Source organism: Cyprinodon variegatus, unplaced genomic scaffold (genome assembly GCF_000732505.1).
Source record: "Cyprinodon variegatus isolate N-32 unplaced genomic scaffold, C_variegatus-1.0 Scaffold369, whole genome shotgun sequence".
NCBI lineage: Eukaryota > Metazoa > Chordata > Actinopteri > Cyprinodontiformes > Cyprinodontidae > Cyprinodon > Cyprinodon variegatus.
In genome coordinates, this window is record NW_015150822.1 from 43177 (window position 1) to 63808 (window position 20632).

Consider the following 20632-nt stretch of genomic DNA (forward strand, 5'->3'; position numbering starts at 1 on the left):
GTTCAAAATAATATATTTTCTAACTATAATCTCATCGCAGTGTACAAAACAGCAACAGTGGTTGACATTTACAATAACAGATTCTTCATAAGCATTATTTCCTGATGGGTTATATAAAGTACACATAAATTCATATTTTATTTTCATTAATCTTACCCCCCCCCCCCAAAATAAATAAATACATAAATAAATAAAAATAAAATAAAATAAAAATAAAAAAAAAAAAAAAAATGAAGATTGATGACATTGACACTTGACTAGTCGAGCCTACCTCCTAGTCGTGCCAATCAGAATAGACGGAAGACACGTGCGGGTAACAAACTCTAATATTATCGGGGAATTTAAAGGCTATAAACTAGATAAATTAAATATTGATGATTATTCCGCTACGCTTTCTGTTAGGGCGGTTTTAAGTATCATATTTGTCACTTAAAGTAAGCTAGCAGTTAGCCTTAAAGCACCCGCGCTAAAACTCGCTTCAGTTTATACGAAATTACATTGTATTACTTAGCTTATGTTTACTTTAGAACTGTTTTACTGGTTTCTTAGATATATTACCAGCTCATAGTTGTTTGCCCCCTGATTTGGAGATGGTTTCCATCTCTTATTGAACTAACTACCCCCTGGTTTCTGTCTTGCAGCGGCCATGGCTGCCATTTACTCAGGTATCCATCTGAAGCTGAAGAGTCCGCAGACTTCATGGGAAGACAGGCTGAAGTTAGCCCGGTTTGCGTGGATGTCCTCCCAGTGTGTGCTGCCCAACAAAGAACAGGTAAAAGTCGTAACATGTTTATAAAGGGTGTTAAAGATAGGAGGAAAAACAGAAACACTTCATAAACAGTGTGCAAGCACTGTCACAAGAAAGGGTTGTTACTATTTATGGCTTTTCCTGTCATTTCATCAATATCAGGTGGACCTGCCTGCTCCAAAGCCACAAATTGTTCCCAGTCCTGCCCTGATTCAACCCCAGGAACTTTAAACTCAGACAGATCTATTTCATTTTGATATTATTTAAACCCCATTCTAAAATATTACATATCTAGTGTTTATTAGTGTTTATTAGACCCAAAGCTCACTGTACCTGGAAAAGATCCCCCTAAAAAATTTGAGATATTTAAAGGGAATCTCCTCACCTCTGTGTAGCTGTGTGGCTGGTCCATCAGTGGCTCTCCTTGAGTGATACAACTTGTTCAGGTTCGGGCGGACACACCATTTGTTAAAGTTGGCTCTGTGTATGCACCCTGTGTCTCTATCTCCGTTTCTTTTCCCTGAAAAGAGATCAATCGGGAAAAACTCTTTAAATTACACCTCATAACTTATATGTATTAAATAACCAGGAGACTTGACAACAGATTCTGGTAGAAATTGTAAGCTTACTCAGATCAGAAAAATGGCTTAGAATGTACAGAAGGCAGCTGCTCACCTCTGAGCTCACCTCTCAGGAAGTGGCTCCGATTAACAGTTAAAAAGGCATTTTATACATCTCCAGTCTGCCACATCATCTTATTTTACATCACACAAGTTAGCAGATGATTAGACATCCAATGCCCCATCCTTATCAAAATATTACACTACGTTCTTAACTGAAGCGCACCACTCTCATTCCATTTCCAAATTTTTGCCATGCACAGAGTCAAGATTATAACTGTATATCCAGAGAGAGGAACTGTCCTAATTAGATTAAAACATCAGTTCTGACGCGCAACAGGCAGACAGTACCAAGGTGTGATAAACTCACACATCTTCTATGATAATTATCCTAACAAGGGACATTATACAATACATTTAGCTGCAATCAAAACACTAGAATACAATCAGAAGATTTCAGATATTGAATATCTATAGATAGACAGACAAATGCATCTATTTAGAAAAATAATCCTATTAATTTTACTTTTTATGGCTTATGGTTTGCCAATTGAAGAACTACACAGTAAAAACACGTTTTCTTTAGTTTTCGTAGGTTACTTACATGCGTTACTGCATCACTGCAATGTTATGGATTCGAATAACTGTTCTGTATGATTGAGGTGTTTCCTTGTTGCATCACACCAGAAAAGAATAGACGATCAGCAAGCTTCTACAGCACTTGATTGCAGAGGAGCAGCCATAATTTTAACCAGATGTTCTGGAACAGAGACGTATCTAAATACATGCAGGGTATGCAGTGCAGGTTGTGTTAACAGCAGCCTCCATCTTATCTACATCATTAGGTCTGATGTCTCTCATCTTAATATTATCATACAGATTCTTAATGAGGTTCAAGTCATTAGTTACTGGTACTTTTGGCATGGCAGGCATGGCCAAAAATGAAGTGCTCTAAAGTTTATTGGTAGTGTTAACGTGGGGACTTTGGATTTTATAAAACACAATTGAACAATGACAGAGCTTTGTAAATGATCCCTCACTGGAAAATTATCTCCTTCCCTAAAGTAACCTAGATTCTTCCAGGTCAACAGTCCTTTCCATTATCCTGAGACCATGACCTACTATTCCAAGATTTAAACTGTTAGATGTTTTATGTGATGTAAGTTATCAAAACAATATTCAAATTTATTAAGATGCCTTTGTTAAAATTGATTAAGAGCTTTGTTATCAAGGCAGCCATCGTGGTTCAGTTTGATTGTAACCACTTTTTTTTTTTTTTGCTTGTTCTCATCTTTTTCTGTCTTGATCTGATTTGAATGCAGGTTTTGTTGGACTGGTGCAGTCATGCCCTGACAGGCTGGCACAGTAAGAAGGTGGAGCTGTCACAGGATGTCTTGGAAGGCTTATGGTGCTATCTGGATGAGGTAGTTCACAGTCGGAAGCTTCATTCATTCTTCAAAGAGGGAAAGACCGTAACTCTGAGGCTCAACATGGCGCAGGTGTGGAAGTTGTTTCATTTGAACACCAAGAGTGATGCTTTTTTTCTACTTCAGTGCCTTAATGCTTCTTCTCTTCTGGTTTTGATTAGTTGCTGCTGGACCACCTGCAGGACTGTAAAGATGGTCGACAGCCAGCGTATTTGACCACCGTGCTGAGTGTCTGTCTGGGGATTCTTTCCTCTCCCGCCCTTTCATCTGTATTTACCACAAAGTATGAACTGATGGTCAGTTTGCTGGCCAAGTTCTGCTTGGTGGCCTGCCATGAGATACAAAAGCATACACCCATAGAGCGCAAAAAAGATACTAAAATGGAAAATCTTCAGCCTGAACCTGATGCCAATATGGAGACCATTGAGGAACCCAAGAAGAAAAAGACCTCAGCTAATCTGTTTGAAGTCCTGCTTCAGGTACTCTCTTGTTATATATCAGTGCAGCGACAACAAGCCAACCCGAACAGAGTCTTCAACCTGGTCACCAACCAGCTTATCCAGCCTTTAGTGTTGCTCAGATACCTGCTGACCTCTCAAGACTTTGCTCCCTACACGCACTTCCATATCCGTCAGCAGCTACGCAGAGATGTCCGCAACAAGATCGAATCCATCCTCCAGTTATCTCTGTTCTCCTCCGAGCAGCTGGCATCCTACAAGGCGGAACTCCTCCAAACCAAAGAGGACTCTGGGAAACGTGGTTCTGGTGGGATGAAGGGGCCCCTGATGCCTGTCAGTGCTTTGCTTTCTAAACTGAATGCCCAGGATTACTGTGAACCATCTCTGTGCTACCCTGTGAAGTCTGACACTTTGTCCTTGATGTTCAAATTTTTTCTGGAAAGCTACGGGAATGGAAAAGGGGAAAGTGAGGAGGAGCAGAGGATGTTGTGTTTCTATTTTCTGGCCAGACTGGTAGCGATGTTGGATCTTAAGGCTGATGGAATCTCTGTTCCCCATGAGAAGAAACCTGTGCCAGTTTCCTCCTGGAGCCAGACTCTGCAGGCTTTGGAGTCTCTGTTTAACCAGGCTCTGGCAGCAGATATCTATAACATTGCTGCAGACAGGATAAGACATGGAGAAGTACAGCTCATTTTTTACAGAACCGTGGCTCAAACACTCCTTAATGAAGCTCAGCCAAGGTAAAATAATCAAATGGTTGAAATATTTAAACTGGTTTAGTTTTGTAATACAGCTTCATCTCAGTACATTTAAATAAGTTAATTTATTTACCATATGAATTCATTTCATACAGAATGATGCATGTCAGGTGTTTATTGCTGTTAAAATGAATGTTTATAGTTTACAGCTAATGAAAACCCAAAGATCAGTCATTAATCATGACATAACAAAAATGATCCAGGCAAAAAAAATGAACGCTTCCCATTGGACAGATGTTCACCAAGCTATTTGTTTAAAACGCTATAACTTGAAGATGAGCACAGAGCAATGCATCAAACATGTTAAAGAGGCAATTTCCTAATGATGCTGCCAACTGTGGCAAAAAAAAAGAACTGCAGCACTCTTCTTCTTTCTCTCGTACTGAACAAATTGGCTGTTTTCTTTGTACTTTTTTCACTTTACTAAAGTTAAGGTGAAAAAAGCCATTTACCATTGGTGTCTGAGTTTATTTTGGATGCCGGTCGCTTCTTAGTATCCACAAAATCCACCTTGAATGTATGCTTCGATTGTTTGCTAGATTGGACCCATTCAACATGGACGTACTTGACGTCACATCCGCCAAACAGCTTGGGAATTTCTGACCTGAATTAAATTAACGAAAATATGCTACATGCATATAGATGCATCGACACTGAACCACTGAGGTGTCAGTTCGCTCATCAAACCATCAACCACATCAAACCATGTTTTAGTCATGAAGGGTCAAATAAAAAGGCAATTTTAAAGATATTTTTCAGTAAAAGCATATATAATGTCACTTTAAGGGAAAGTTAATTGGAAGAAAAACGTGAAAAAAATGCACAGGTAATATGGATAAAAGCAGCCTGGAGGGGAAACTTGATGCAATGCACAGTTAAGAGTCGGCGTTTCAAAAACTATCAGAGATGTTGCTTAAGGTATGAGCTGTAGCTGTTGTTTCCCCATCCTCAACCAGAGAGTGTAGACTTTCCTTGGCTAAACCTCACATTGAAATCATATGACATTGTTATGGCACACATTAGAGACACAGAACATTTGATATGTGTTTTAAAGATATTATATATTAGGCTAATTCTTGGGTTAATTGAAATATTTAACTTAGAAATAGTTTCCAACTTTATTTAGACACATCTGTGTGTTTTTATGTTTATAACTAGTTTGAGTCTCAACATTGATTTTAATGCATAAAAAATATGCCTGTTTTGAATTGCAGCATCCCTTCCTGGTACCGGTGTTTAAAGGCACTTTTAAGTCTCAACCATCTGATTCTTGAGCCAGACTTGGAGCAGCTTCTGTCCTCTGCGTGGGTAGATGCTGGGAACATGGAGGCTAACGTGAAGCGGGCAAGACAGGTTAGATCTCTTTCCTTCTTCCCTTCCTAAAAGGACAGATGTAAAAAGCCTCAGTCAATATTTTACATTGCTTTAGAGAAATACCTAGATCTTAACATTTCACTGTTCAGTATTTTGGTTTGTTACCTGCTGACTATCTGCACCCATAAAAAGACAGAACAGGTCTCTTTTTCTTTAAAGTCTGGTTTTACTGGGGTTTAGGTTCTTAAACTGGGTCCAAAGTGTGAAACAAATAATTTTTCAAACAAAATAAAGTTGCTAAAATTGAAACTATTTACTTTAGAAATTTGTGTATAATATTCCTTTTCATATTCTACAGTCTGGGAGATATTCTATACCAGAGGCAAAATGTATTTATTTAAAGTAACCTCTCTTCTTTTTTTCTGACCAGCTCATGGTGTGCAGTCTCCTCCAGACCTACACTAAGCTCCGTCAGCTGCCTCACCTCTTCTCTTCGCTCCTCTCAGCGATCTGCAAGCCAGGTCTGGATAAGCACCGCCCTCCTCTGCTCCCAGAGGGCATATCAGCTTCTCTCAGGACTTGCCTTCTGGACTCATCGCCTTCTCAGGTCCTGGAAATCTGTTCTTTAGTGCTGCAGAACATCAGGACCAATTTACTGCCACACTTGGTGAAGGAGAAAGGAGACGGAGAAGCGATGGAGATAGATGGAGGAGACCGACAGCAAGAGAGAGAAGCAGCATCTCTGAAACTGTCCAGTCTCTGTCAGCTGCTTCATGTGGTTTTGTTTAACCTGAAAACTCTGGATAATTCTTCTCCGATTCTTCTCATCAGGCAGAGCAAAGCCTTTATGGAGGAGATGCAGCAGCCTATTAAAGACCTTCTTCATCTGTCTTTAAATTCAAATGACACTTCTGCTCTGAAGACTCCAAAGAAAGGAAAAAAGAAAGCGTTGAAAGCATCCCTCTGGGAACAGAGGACCCAGGAGGCCGCTCTCCTGCTCAGATATACCTGGGTGGAGGTGGACGTTCTTTTCCACATCCACTGCAGCAAATACACGACTGTGGACTCATTCCTGACGTCCACTGAGGAAGAGTCTGTAGCATCACCTATTCTAACCCACATTGGAGATCTTATATCAGGTGCTTTCGTACAAACACGTCTCCACTCGTCTCCATCCTGCAGCCCCATGAGTCGTTTGCTGCTGAAGCTCCTCACTCTGCAGCAGATCAAGAAGGTTTTACTGGATAACGCTTTACTGGGTGAAAGCAGCACCACCGCCCTACTAAAGAAGGCAGTCCGGTTTATCGTAGAGATGGAGGGTGGACCTGTCGAAGAGCAGGAGTGGGACGGTCAGATATGCAGCGTAGATGGTAGAACGTACCCTGCTGCATATTGGTTCGTCGTTGTGTCTAATTTACCTCTGCTGTGTCTCCATCTGAGCGAGGATGACATCAGCCACATAGCGCATTTTTTGGTGGTCTCGTTGATGCACGGAGACCTGGAGAGAGTCGATGATCAGCTTCCTGGAAGTCTGAGTTTCTCCTCCATATCGTCTCAGCTTGCTGTGAGCAAAGTATTTCCAGAGCTGCCGTCTCTGTTCTCTGCTACAGTTCGCTCCATCGCTCAGAGGATTGTAGGTGTGCTCAGAGCTGGACGTTCAGCCAAAGCCCTTCCTTCGTTTCTGATGGTTTATGAGAAAGAAGCTGGATCTGTTCCATCAGAGAATAATGTTTGCCGGCGTGTTTTCTCCCTGACGATAATTGAGGCCATAGTTAAAGATATCTCTGCCGCTCCTAAAGCTGGAGAGGCATTGGTGCTGCTGACAGACGCTCAAACCAAGGAGCTCCTCAACCTGATCCAGATCTTAACAAACCTAAATCCTGACGGGATGAACTCTGAGGATCTTTCCTCCATCTTTCTTCTCCTCTTCTTTGTGTTTACCTCCATGCAGACCGAGCAGACGGTTGTGGGGCCTCTTCAATCTGGGGGGGATCCTCGGTTCTTCGGGAAGCTGCTCCGAACTCTGACTTGCCTTCTGGAGGGAAACGGCTTCCCAGGTATTTTAAAGCTCATTCATGGGGGCACCCTTCTGCAGACGGCTCTGTCATCTCTCCTGTGGCACAGCAGCTGCAGAAAACCAGAGGCCTCAATCAGCTCTGATTGGCTGGATCTAGTCAGCGCTGCACAGGGCTTCATTAAATCATTGGTGCAGCTGATTATAACCAGAAATAGCAGCATTAGGCTCAACCTGGATCAGTTTGCTTCTTATGTAACCAGTAAGGAAACAGTGAGCAGGCAAAATAAGCAACTAAGCTCTGAAGTATCCATGTTGTCTGTCCATATTCTCCTGGCCTCTCTGACCTCCTTCTCTCAAACAATGATGTCTAACTTGGGAAGAAACAAGGCAATAGATCAGACTTTAACAGAAATCCTCAGGAGGACAACATCTTTACTTGGACCAACTCTCGAGTCAGCCTTAAAGTCTCAAAGGTTCTCTTCCAAAGCTGTAACCCAACCACACTGCGCCCTCGGCCAAGCCTTTATTGTGGAAGTTGTGACAGTGATGCTGCAGTGTGAACTGGCTGTGCTGGAGGCGCAGCTGAAGAACAAGCAGACAGCCCTGACTCACATGAACCTTTATCAGGCCATCTGCCAGCAGATCCTGAGAGAAATGAGTTCAGCCTCGAGGCCCATGGACTTCCTGGTCTGCTCGCTACGCTTCCTGTCAGCTTTTTATAAAGCAAAGGAGAAGAAGCAAGGAGAGGAGATGGAGGAGCTCTATGTTCAGATAATACAGAACGTGAACCAACTCCTGAAAGGTAAACAGACAAAACAGTCAAATATAAGCTTATTATGTAGAATGATATTAACAGTTGAAGGCTCTTCTTTGATTATCAGCCGTTTAACTCATATGGTCTTAATTTGTGTCCCAACATTTTATCTATTTAGTTTTTTTTAAGAATTCCCATTTACTTTTTACTACTATTCTATTTTTTTTTTACTTCTAACGAAAACCACAGATTTAGCAAATATCACCTAGTCTTTTTTATAAGACAGGATAGGTGAAAAAAAGGAAAATTAAAATTGAAAAAGGATGAAATTCTTTTAAAACAAATTTAAAAACAAATGTCCATCTTGTTGCATTTTTAAAGCCAGTTAAAGCATTAAGTTTTATTTTTGTGAAATAAGACAAGATCTCACTGTCATCCACTCAGTTGTTCAGAATTGTATAAAAATGCTCTGAAAATAACATTACTTGCTTTTAGCTCCTTGGCTGTCATTGACTGACACTGCTGAGCTGGAGCCAGCAGTACAGGAGCTGCTGCGCCACCTTGTGGAGAAAAATACCACAAGGCAGTTCAACATGCTTCTGCTGATGATCAGAGACGGTCTAGATGTCAGCAAGCTGAGGGCAGGAAACTGGAAGGTGAGAACAGGAGTGCTGCTTTTAATGTAAGATCAAATATGTTCTTCACCTGAATTAATGTGCTTTTAAATATTCCTGCTATCTGTGATTTCTTGTATTAAAGCTTCTGTTTTCTACATCTTAATGCAGTTAGTTAGCTTGAACTTTTTCCTCATTCCAAATTCAGTGGTGCTGAAGTTACAGATTTATTTTTCTTGCTATGAATAATGGAATATTTAGAGGAAGGTGCTCTAATCAGATGGGCTTTAAACTTTCTGATATTCATGCGAAGTATAAAACAAACTTAGACTGTATAGTATGCTGCACACACTTTCCTCACTTTGAAACACAGTTAATGTAATATCTTGCTGCCTTCTACTTGGACCCAGTGAAAGATAAACTTTATTTCTAATATAATATAGTTTTGGTATTTGACTCTTCTAGCGACAATATTTTCAGATTAATCTAAAAAGATATATATTTATCACAAACTAAGATAGTTTAATAAACAGGCTCTCTTACTGAAAAATAATCTTGAACATTTTAAATAGATTATAAATCAGTAAAACGGGGAGAAAACTCAACTCCATGCTCAGAAATGACACTTCAGGTGTTAGGGATGGAACAGCTGAAGGTAAAGGCTGTTTTTCATCCTAAATACTAGTTGTTGTTTTTTTTGTTTTTTTGGCTTCATTTTTGCTCTAATTTGATTGTTCTTTTAGACTAATGCTAGGGAGTTTGCCAAAATGTTCCTCTTCACTTATCACAAGGATATACATTTTTAATGTTTCATATTTTGAATATATTGCAATGATGATTAACTGTCCACACATATGTTATTCTTTATACTTCAGTTAACAATTCATTGGTTTCTGAATTAGTTGACAAATATTACATTAATTTATCAACCACAATTGATGAAATTCATTACTTCAGTCATATAATATAATGGACAGTATTTAGATATTTATTTAGTTCCATTTAACAGTTTCCCCCATCTTGTGTTTTTTTTCTGTAGCATAAAAACCTAGTGAAAGAAAGTATTTAAATAGTTCAAGAGCTGTGAGTACTGTTGGAAACATGTGGGATCAATAGATGCATGCTCTGTTGAGAGCTTGGTGGCATCTCTAACAGGAGATGTTCAGAGCTCTAGTTTGGGCAATGTATTAAACTTTTTCCCTTTCACAGAACAATAACAGGTTTAAATTTTACTTTCACTTCTTTACCAGAATTTTATTGCATTTATAATTTTAATGTTTATGGTCCTTCCACTTTGACATTTTTATTAGAATGTTTATTTTGTTTGTTGTAATTCAAACATCTCTATATTCTGACCAAAAGTTGCATTAAAACTTTCCCCTGGCTTTGCTTTTTGTGCTGTTTTACAGGAGGTGCTCTCAGCTGTAATCACTGTTAAGCTGCTGTCCAGCTGTCTGCTACCAGAGACCTGCTCCAAAGCTCTGTGGCTCATCGCTCCGCAGATCATTTCTGCCATGGTGGTAGGGAAAACATCCCACTCATACACCTTAAGTCCAGCTTCTTAGACGAAAAAAGCCTAAAGCAGTGATGCAGGCTACTAACTGTGTGACAGAACCAAGCCTGCAGACTGACACCATCCACATAAAAGATGAGAAGCTTGAACACTGTGTAGCTCAGGAGTCAGTTTTATGTACTGGGTTACAAAGCAGCACAGGTCATCTTTGTAAGAAGCCTTTTAAATTGAACTCTCTGAATATGTGGTCTGTTGTAATTATGTGAGCTCAACCACAAGACTCTTTGGTTTCATTAGGTAGTAAATGAGGTAACGATCAAACATGGAGAGATTGTGGCAGTCCGCTGTGGCCAAGTAGCTTTTCTGACCACCGAGGCCTTGCAGAGCTTTCATAGGGAGCTTTTAACAGAACTGGTTTATAATTCATGACATTTTGATTTAAAGATAACTGTAATAAGACTGTACCAGGAGGAGATTTTTAACAAGAGCATGGATTGCAAAAGTGAGCTGTAAACCAGTTTGAAAACCATTTTATTCTGACATTAAAAGTTAAGGGGATGTGAGCTTTTTTTGTTAACATAGTTCAAGACACTTCTTTTCAGTTAGTGTTTGTAGGAACCCTCCTGATTCACTGCCTTTCCATAAAAAACAAATGTCTAAATATATCAGTTTCAACATCTTGACTAAACACTTTTCGGTGTAGATGGTGACGAACAAGGGATGAAGACTCAGAGCTGGTCAATGTCCGTAGTGCTTCTATGACGAAGAAGTATGGCTAACACCTTAAAAAGAAAATAAAAAAATACCTATATGTTTTAAGTATTTCCTTGTTACATACTGGCATCAAAACCAATAAGAATTAGAATAATGATGCTGGATGTTTGTGATTAAAATGTATCAAATGATGCTTCATGATGATCCATGTTTACTTTGTTCATTATTGTTTTTAATAATCTTATCAAAAAAACTTAATATATTATCTCTACTTTTTTTTTAATTGTTCGTTATTTATCTTACCCTTTGGAATACATATTACAATGGTTTTCTTTGTCAATATTGGGATGAAATTATAATTTTAATAGTTTTTCTCTATTTTAGTAAAATGTAATCAAAAAATGTGAAAAATAAGTTTAGTTTGCATTATTTAGGAAAGCCAGCTCCCATTTTATGAATATAGGAGACATTCTACTAATGATTTCGAGTTGATTAATCAAGCCAGGGCTGTTTCTGCTCTTCTTTGTTAGTCAAACTTCTGTTTCACAAAGGAACAAATGATCAGTTTAGAAATATGGATTAGAATCTGTTAAAATCAGGCTTTTTGTTTTAAGACTCTATTGCTGAGTCTGAAAAAGGCATTGTTTCAATGGTGCAGTGGCTAGCATGCATACCATTGCATGGAGGCCTGCCCTAGTCCTCGACGTGGCCGACCCCGGTTTAGTGCTGTAAGAAACCTCAAAAAAAAAAAAAAAGTCTGAAGGAGTCTTGTTGCATTAGACTTAAGCTGTATATGTATCATTTTGGGGGGGGGGTTGAAATTGAAGTAAAACCACACAAATTCTTGGTATAACACTGTAAAAATAACTGTCAGTATTCTTAGGCCACCAGTTTTACTGCCTGCAGTGGGAAGGAAGAAACTATGACAGCAGCTGTACTCACTAACATCTCTCTGGGATGTCATTTTAAGTGTCTTTATTTTTAATGTTAAAAGCTTTTGCTTTTCTATTCATTCTTCATATTAGGTGAGGGTGAAAAAAACTAAACTCTTGACTCTTTGTGGACGTTTGTGTCCTGTTTTTATTTTAGTTTTGGTGTCCTTCTGTGTTACAGTTCTTGGTGAGATCGTCCAGTCAGGATCTCTCTTTGACCCTTCCTTTTACCGTTCCCACGGTAACATCCCTGACATCATTGCTGCGCCAAGGCGAGGGTCTGATCGGCAACCCGCAACATGTGATTCAGGTCCTGGAAGCGCTGCAGTCGCTGCCTTTAGACCACTTGAGCCCAACCGTTTACCACTCTGCATTCCTGTCCATCCATGAGGCGCTGTTTGCCTTTATCAAGAGCCATCCTCAGGTATAAAGACAGAAATCTATTGACTTTAAGGAATAAAACTAGATGTGAGATGTGGGAAATGAAGCTCTCTAAAACCAATGTTGTCACAAACTTCCAGGCCTTCCTGGTGTGATAGTGAAGGAGCAGAAACATACGTTTCTTTAAATAACACGGGTTGCACGCTGCAGTAGGATTTACCATGGAGTCATGAGCCGTAGGTGTCGAGGGCGTAAGCTTTATCTCAGAGCTGACATATTTTTCAGTGGTCTATTGAGATATTACCCCCTGCTTTCAATCACACCTCTCCTTAATGTGCAAGGAACCAGATGATCGCCACAGTACAGCAGCAGGGGACTGACTTTGGTTGTTAAAACAAAATGTCACGTTTTAGTTTGAGTTTTCACAACGACTCTGACATCTACAGGATAAGGACCATAAATGGTAAATAACAAATGGCAACTAAGGCTGAAACAATTAACTGATTAATCGTGATTAATTACTTTTTGAAATAATTGTCAACTAATTTAGTAATCGATTAATCTAAACTGGAGTATAGAGATAGAAAAACATGCTTTTAACTGACCGAACAACATTTTTAGAGCAGTCATTATAACAAAGTTGTAAAAATAAATATAATTATTTTGCATTTAAGAAAAAAAAAAATTTCCATCAGTATTCTCTATTCGAACTCTTTAAGTGGAAAAGTTTTTTTCCCACCTGGTTTAATTTCTTTAAGGAACCTTTTAGTTTCCAATTATTAGTCGATTAATTGAAAAAATTATCGATTTGAAAAATAATCATTAGTTGCAGCCCTAATTAGAACTGTGAACATTAGCTGTCCAGTTAAAAAAACATCCCTGTAATCAAATTATTGCTTAGCACACGATATTTAATAGAAAAGACAAGCAAACATGATGCTAAGCCACAAACTTGACTTTACCATAGAAATTGACACAACACTAAACAAATCCACATTTGTAAGCATTGGAAAAATCAGACTTTAATATAGTGGATTAAACAAAGAGTGCATTTAAATTTTAATGAACTAAAGCATATCTTCATAAAATCTGGTTCCTTTAGGGAGGGGAAGTAACTTAGCCATTTTAAAACCTGAAAATCAAATATAAGTTTCTAATTGTTGGTTGAAAACCTTTTTGACAGCAATGAGGGCTTAAAGTCTAGAACTCTGCATCAGCAGACAGTTTTAAGTTTGGTCTTTAATAATTAAAGTGCGATCTTATCTGGGTTAAAATCAGAGGACTGACTTTACTGTTCGAGAATATCCCACTTCTCAAGAAAAACCCTCCAAGGTTCCTTTGGCTCTACGGTCTTTATGGTCCATCACTCTGCTGCCATCATGCTCTACAGTTTTTCTTGCTAGAATGATGTTAGAATGTCCAAAGGATTTTCTTCCATGACCGGGCTCAGTTTTTCAGGTGATTTATTTATTTATATTTTTGTTCCATGGTCCAATACAGCCTTTCTGTTCTGGGGATTTATATGTTGACCTTGTTGTGAACTCTGTACAGTTTTATCTGTATTCATATGCCTAACTCCTGATGAGTGCATATTTGCTTGGTTGGCTTGTTGCAAACCGGTTTTTCCTCACCATGGAAAAATGGATGGAGTTGAAGCTGTTGGTAGTGAAGCTCCTTATTGATTCTCTCTGTTACCTCAGACTGTTCCTGCTTTGTTTCTGATGCCTTGACATTAAAGGCTGATTTATACTCAGAAACCAGGTCGTCTGCATATGTCCCAGTGAATGCAAAATGTCCCTGCTGCAGACACTCTGCTTTACCTCTCCAAATCTGTAGGTGACCGCAGACAGTGGTATCTGATTGGTCAAATCTACATCTGCACTACACTATGCGCATTTCCTGTTTGGGACCTTACTGGATTGTTTTGTTTGTATGACCGCCATTGTGGAAAACGACTCATGAATTTGGACCAGCTAGAAGAGCGAGGTGTGCGAGAATGCTGGGACTAGGGCTTAAATCGACGAATCAGCCGATTATTTTTTCGATTAATCGATGAATCGGACAAAAAATATTTTTTATATTAACCTCTTTATTCCAAAATAAACATTTTAGACAGAACAAACAAGCACACAAGTACAGTCTGCTCATTAACTGTACTGGTGCAATATGAAAAATAAATGTTTGTGTTAAAACTACGCAAACTTACATGAGAAATGTAGCTGTAAATCCACAAAATATAGGGTACTTTGTTTCATATAGCGCAAAAAAGACAGGCATTTTTGTTTTTAAAGCCCCTAAGGGGCTCAAACAATAGGTCCCCCCATTTCAACCAATGAGTTTTTTTAGACTAGAAGAGTTCTGCCTTTTAAGACAGGAAAGTATAGCAGTTAAAGTTGCTACTTGAGAAAATACTTAACCATAGAGATAAAAATAGCCCTGTGATTCAAATTATAAATTGTATTTGGAATAAAAATGAGAGAACTAGGGGTGGCAAAAAAAACACATCCTCCAAAGACAGATATTTACATGGGAATGTGGCATATAATTAATTGACATATTACTGATCTTGCTGGATTTTTTTCTGCTTTACTTCCATAAATTGCAGGATCTTCTTTACTTTATCTTTGCCAGAAGATTTAAACTTTAAAAGCCTTGCCCTCATAATTTGCAAGTTAATTTATTTATAAAGTAAATGTAAACGCTGCTTAAGCTAATTCAAATGAAATTAAAAGTAAAATAAGTAGCCAACCTTATCACTGTCTGTAACCTACTAACAAGGTAAGAAAAGCATCAGATGAGCTACCTGAGAAACTAACGTAACGTTTCCCCACTTTAAAACCAAACAAACATGGTCGCTCACCCTGCTGATCAGCTCTCTTCACTGCCATCGAAGGCTCCAGCGTGTTTTCTTTTCAGGTGCTGCATCATAACAGTGGTGCTTCCGTGCCATGTTCATTTGTTTATACAAAAGTTGCCTGTTACGACTTTTTTCGCTTTACAAAGCGCAGGCTATTTTAATTATTGTGATCAATTTGCGCCGTCAATCCCGGCGCATGCGCGCTTCATTTGCAGTCTGGACGCTGAGGGTAAACATCCTCTGACTGCAGCGCTGAGAGGGACTCCAGGGGGAGCGAGGTTGGGATGGGGGAGGTGCCCCACGGCAATGACGACGGCGGCGGATGACGCATTAATCGCGCGACACAACTAATCGATGATGAAATTCGTTGCTTTTAAACGCTTTTAAAAGTCGATTTTTATCGATTCGTTGTTGCAGCCCTAGCTGGGACCCTTATTCCACCTGGATCTACGCTCTTCTTGCCACCACTTCCTCACCCCCTTGGCTGTATCTAGACCCACAGCTAGTTCCTGATTGGCCCTCTTGTCTTGTGGCGTGGAATAACATGCTTCAAAATTGGCCATACATCAAAAATATCTGCGACAGGCTGACTGTGACACACTGCAACGGGAGTATAACTAGCTTTCCTCCTCAAATATAAAAAGTATTTACCACTCCTCTCTGTCAAGACTGTCAGTGGGGGAGGGGTGGCCTAGTGGTTGGGGCATTGGGCTTGGAATCCAGAGGTTTTGAGTTCAAGCCCCACTCCCAGAGACTGCAAGACCCTTAACCCCCTGCTCCCCAGGACCGAGCAGTGGCAGCCCACTGCTCCCCAAGGGGATGGGTTAAATACACAGGTGAATTTCTCCAGTATGAGATCAATAAAGTTCAATTATTATTATTATTAAAACGTCATTATAAGTTTTGTAGTGGAGCCTAGACTTTTATTAGACACAACATCTGTAAATAAACAGATATCAGCTTTTAAACAAAGTTAAACATTAAGTTTTTAGGAGATCTTTGGGATTTTCTGAGTACAGGAAAAAGCAGTTTCCTGTAGAAAACCAGTCGTTAGCTCTGATGTGCTGGAAGTCTGTGTAGGTGAATGGTGCTTTGAATATATGATATGAATGTGGATTGTGCTGCCACTGAGCCCTCAGGATACTCCACATAGGAATGTTGCCTCCAACCAGAGGATATTGCAGCTCACTATTATGGTACATCATGATGTTCGAATTTCAGCATCTCTGGCTGTTTAACATTTTCCTCTAAATGAGGGCATTTATATTCAGTTTTTTTTCTGGGCTAAATTATAACTTTTTTTGTAAATCTATATGATATTTTGTGTTATTTAAAAAAAAAAAAAAAAAAAAACCCAATGACTTACAGACTGAGCAAAAGAGAAGTAAGGAAGCTGCTTTGAATTAAGTGGGCCAAGAACCAGTTAAATGTTGTCAGATGTTTGTATGAGAAAGAACATAAGAGGAGGAGGGACGGCTTCATTTGGATGTTGTGGAGATGAGGAAGGAAGCTAGAGATGATGGGTTAAAGTGTTCGACTGGATCGAGGCAAAGGACAGGATCTGGTCCAAGATGCAAAAGTAAGGAGGCAGAGCGAGACTAAAGCTAGAGGCGGCATAAAGGGAGGTGTGGATGGGTTGGCATGAAACACATTTAGGTCAATGGAAACCAGTAATGAGCTCCAACCTGGGCTGGTGACCTCATCCCTGCCTGGTTTGCATTCTTCCTGTTGCTCCTTACCTCCATCTGTCCACAGCAGGACTGGAGCAGGGCCTGGAGGAGAGGAGCTCACAGCTAGATTTGGGCCAGTATGACACTTTTACATTATAATTTGGACTATAAATACCACTGTTCTGTATTGTTATGTTACTTTCCTTTAAACTAAAACTTAAATGACTTTAATCCATCAACAGCTACAGTAATGAGACTGACAGCAGATTTAAACTCTCAGTATGCCTTGATGCAGATTACTGTCCATGGCTGCTTAGAACTCATTGTGTTTTCCATCTATCTCTGTCTACTCCATGAATTAGTGAGATTACTGCCACCAGGACTCCATTTTTTTTATTAGTCTGTGCTTCTTTCATTGTTAAATGTCTAACCATTTTATTTTAATTTAGTCGCAGTTTACAAGCCAGCATTGATGCTGCCATTACATCCAAACAGCATTTAAGTAAAACTTTATCTAGAGTCCACTAATGTTTAGTAACATAACTTAATCTCTTTGTTTAACCAAAGTTTTTTTTTAAATGTTAAGGGGAAAACGCTTTCCTAATAACATAGAAGCCATACACTTAACGATTGCAGTACTATACCTGCTTGTCTCCAGGTGATCTCCAAGGCAGCTCCGTCCTTCTTAAACGTCTTCTATCGACTGGTGGCGTCCATCATGCTGGAGGGTCGGCAGAGAGGGGACACAGACGCAGGTGATGAGACATTAAAGTAGAAAATAAATGGGTTTTATTCATGTTTTATTCAAGAGAGGCTGGAATAAAATCAAGAGTAAATATTGTATCAAAACAATTAGCAACCTTACAATTCAACTTGAGGAACAGAATCAATGTGATGGTTTTTAAAGCTGGTAAACGTCCTGGTTTGCCTTCTACTCTAACGCTGCTTTGCTTTCTACTTTGTCTGGACATGTTAGAGCAGCAGACGTTCCTGCAAGAACATTTCAGATTAACACATTAGAACCATGAAAAAGACAACTGAAATGATGCAATGTTCTCCTCATACACCATCAAAGAGAGATGCTCAGTTGCCATTTGGAAAAAGAATTAATTCAACCAGTAAATCAGAGGTTCTCACACAAAAGTGTTTGATAAAAAGCTGTTAAAGATCACATCTTCAAGGCGGAATGAATAATCTAATCTCTAATCATCTGAAACAACAGCTGGCAGTGATTTACTCACACAGACCAGGTCTAACTTCTGTGGTAATTAGCCACAGGGGTACTTTTCTACATATCAACCAAAGTTCTTATTGAAACTCAAAGAGCTTATTAAAAAAAAAAAAGTTTTTATTTTGGATGACTTCATGATAGAACCTGCTGTGTTTGAGCTGTTCAGTGTCATTCTATTCTTCAAAATCCTCCATAGAATCTACTTTAGAACGAAGGAATCTGGTAAAACTGGAATCTTCAGTTACATTGGCCAAATACACAAGCTCTCCTACTGGTTTACGATTCAATACAGGCTCTGTGTTTTGCAGGTGCGGATAGTGACGTGTATTTGCAGTGCTCCAGACTGGCAGAGAGGATGTACTCTCACATTGCTGCCACACCTGAAAGCTTCACTGCATTCCCAGCCTTTATTGTGGCTCAATACGTCACAGAGCTGCAGAAGGTATGACCTCAACCACCAGTGTCTGTCTCATTTGGCTTTAAGTAGTATTTACCTCCCATAAAGTTTTTCGATTTAGTAGGAGTGCAACGTAGCACTAACATCTATATATGAGGTCATAATGCAGTGCAAGGCCAGCATTATCTAATGTTTAGCCATTTTCTGCAGAAGTTAGTGTGACAAACACAGGTTTTAATACGGCAATATTTTGGCTGGTCATCGGAACAACCAAAGGCACAAATAACAGAGAAGGGAAAATTTCCCAGCAGCCAAACTAGATGTTGACAAAAGTCATTGAGGAGGATTACTGTAACTTGGTGTGCAAAAGTGAAGCTTAAAAAGACTGGATGTTCCCTCCATCCAGTCAGTCATGTCTGGGTTCAGAGTGCAGCTCCCGTCTGCAGCCAGGCTGCTTTTAAAAGGACCCCTGAATCAGCATTTTTCAGACCAGAAAAGCAGACATGATGTTTTATAAAGGGTTTCTCTTGCAAGAAAGAAAGCTGGGTTGTTCCAAGAGGTGAAATAAATAATTAGTGGTAATGTTTCAGGCGGTAATATAATGATCTGTTTTCAAATCAAATCCAGGTGTAGCATTCAGAAGTCATTAGTCGAGTGCAGGCTAACTGGTCTTAAACGTAGCTTTTATTTCAAGCAACTTGATTTAATCTCAACACAAACGTGCAATAAAATAATAATTTAATGTATTTTTGTTTAGAAATATCTAAAAATCCTCCACAATAAAGTTTAAATTATTTTGTTATCGAAACTCTAATTCAGCCTTGCAGTGAATCCTCAATATAGAACCTGGAGACTATATATATATATATATATATAATGAACAGAGTATGGTTTAGAGAAAATAATTGTGAGTTATAAAGTTAGATTATACACATTGATTAGAGTCTTAACGTTTTATATACTTTACATAAAAGGTCAAAAGGTGAATCAATTAATGAATGAAAAAAAATTATTTCAGACAATAAATAATAAAAATTATAAATAAATAGTAAATCGATTTCAGAAAATATTTGAAACACAACCTTGTACCACATAAAAACGTGATTGGTTACAGGTTGAACATTAAAATGAATAAAATTTTCAGTTCCAAATCAATATAATTAATTCGAACATAGACAGAAGCTAATAAAATAAACTCAATGTGCCACTTAAAAAACTTGCCACTATATGTGGCCTGAGTTCTGACCATGGTTATTGATTCGTTTATGATTATTGATTATTAATTGTCTGAAAAGGGGTATGAAGAAGTAAAACTTATTTCACGTACCCCTTATCCCTCAAATTGCATTTAAAGTAACTTAAGTAGTCTTACTGTTTAACTTCTCTGTTTTGGATCCAAAATTCACAAAAAAATATACCAAATTGAAATTGTATGCATATATACATTTACATACATGCGTGTAAAAGGTGTAAATGGTTTTACTCTCAATCTAAAACCTAAGAAACTATAAAGTTGATGAGAAATAATGTTTTGAAAGGGGAACACAGCTGTTTTTGGTGTGTGTGAAACGATTCTTATCTCCCTCATTACTTTTCCACTGGTCATGTGCTGCACTACCTACTGTTTAGAGGACACTGTACCAGCATCAGCATTATGTGTAATTAGCTACTCTTAAGACGGGCGTACACTGCGATTTTTCTTTTTTTTCTTTCAATCGTTGCACGCAGCTGCTGCTCACACTGTATGACTAATCGCAGGGTTTAGTCGTACCGTGTGAGTTCCCAGCTCCCGATTTATGTTCGGCCCATGGGATCTACCTGCTCACACTGTACGACTAAAAACCACGTCGGACTCAGCTCCGTGAGATGGAGCTGCTCTGTAGCTCCCTATCCTGAAGCCAAACAAATAGAAGGGGAATATTATGCTCAATATAGTGAACCGCGCTGCCTTGTCAATTTGTGCAATTTTGTGCTGAAAGTCCAAGAAAGAAAGGCAACGATGTGTTTGAAAAAAGGACGTGGCTGAGCAGGCGTGGCTGCTGCGGTCTGTCAATTTTGCAGCCGGAGCTGCATTTCACTCATTGCATCCCTGCCACGCTGCTGTGTTTACATCTTAGAGGAAGAATAAAAGAAGAATCCTGTTTTGAGCATGCGCCCTGAGCCACATGTTTGATATTCTCCCGACCTCCCGATTCCTGATCAGAAGTTGGTCGTGGGATGCTGATCG

The 20632-nt window shown here is 39.1% G+C and overlaps 1 protein-coding gene across 1 annotated transcript in view; it reads left to right on the forward strand.

The window, feature by feature from the left end:
• Window positions 1-268: 268 nt before the first annotated feature.
• Window positions 269-20632, forward strand: part of urb2 (URB2 ribosome biogenesis 2 homolog (S. cerevisiae)) — a 25762-nt gene continuing 5398 nt past the window's right edge. Inside the window, exons 1-11 of the mRNA XM_015386468.1 lie at window positions 269-313; window positions 642-772; window positions 2691-2867; window positions 2957-3993; window positions 5226-5364; window positions 5756-8144; window positions 8592-8752; window positions 10120-10230; window positions 12051-12293; window positions 17436-17532; window positions 18317-18450. Coding sequence (XP_015241954.1) covers window positions 647-772; window positions 2691-2867; window positions 2957-3993; window positions 5226-5364; window positions 5756-8144; window positions 8592-8752; window positions 10120-10230; window positions 12051-12293; window positions 17436-17532; window positions 18317-18450 — 4614 coding nt within the window. The 5' untranslated portion in view covers window positions 269-313; window positions 642-646. The remainder of the gene's footprint in view (window positions 314-641; window positions 773-2690; window positions 2868-2956; window positions 3994-5225; window positions 5365-5755; window positions 8145-8591; window positions 8753-10119; window positions 10231-12050; window positions 12294-17435; window positions 17533-18316; window positions 18451-20632) is intronic.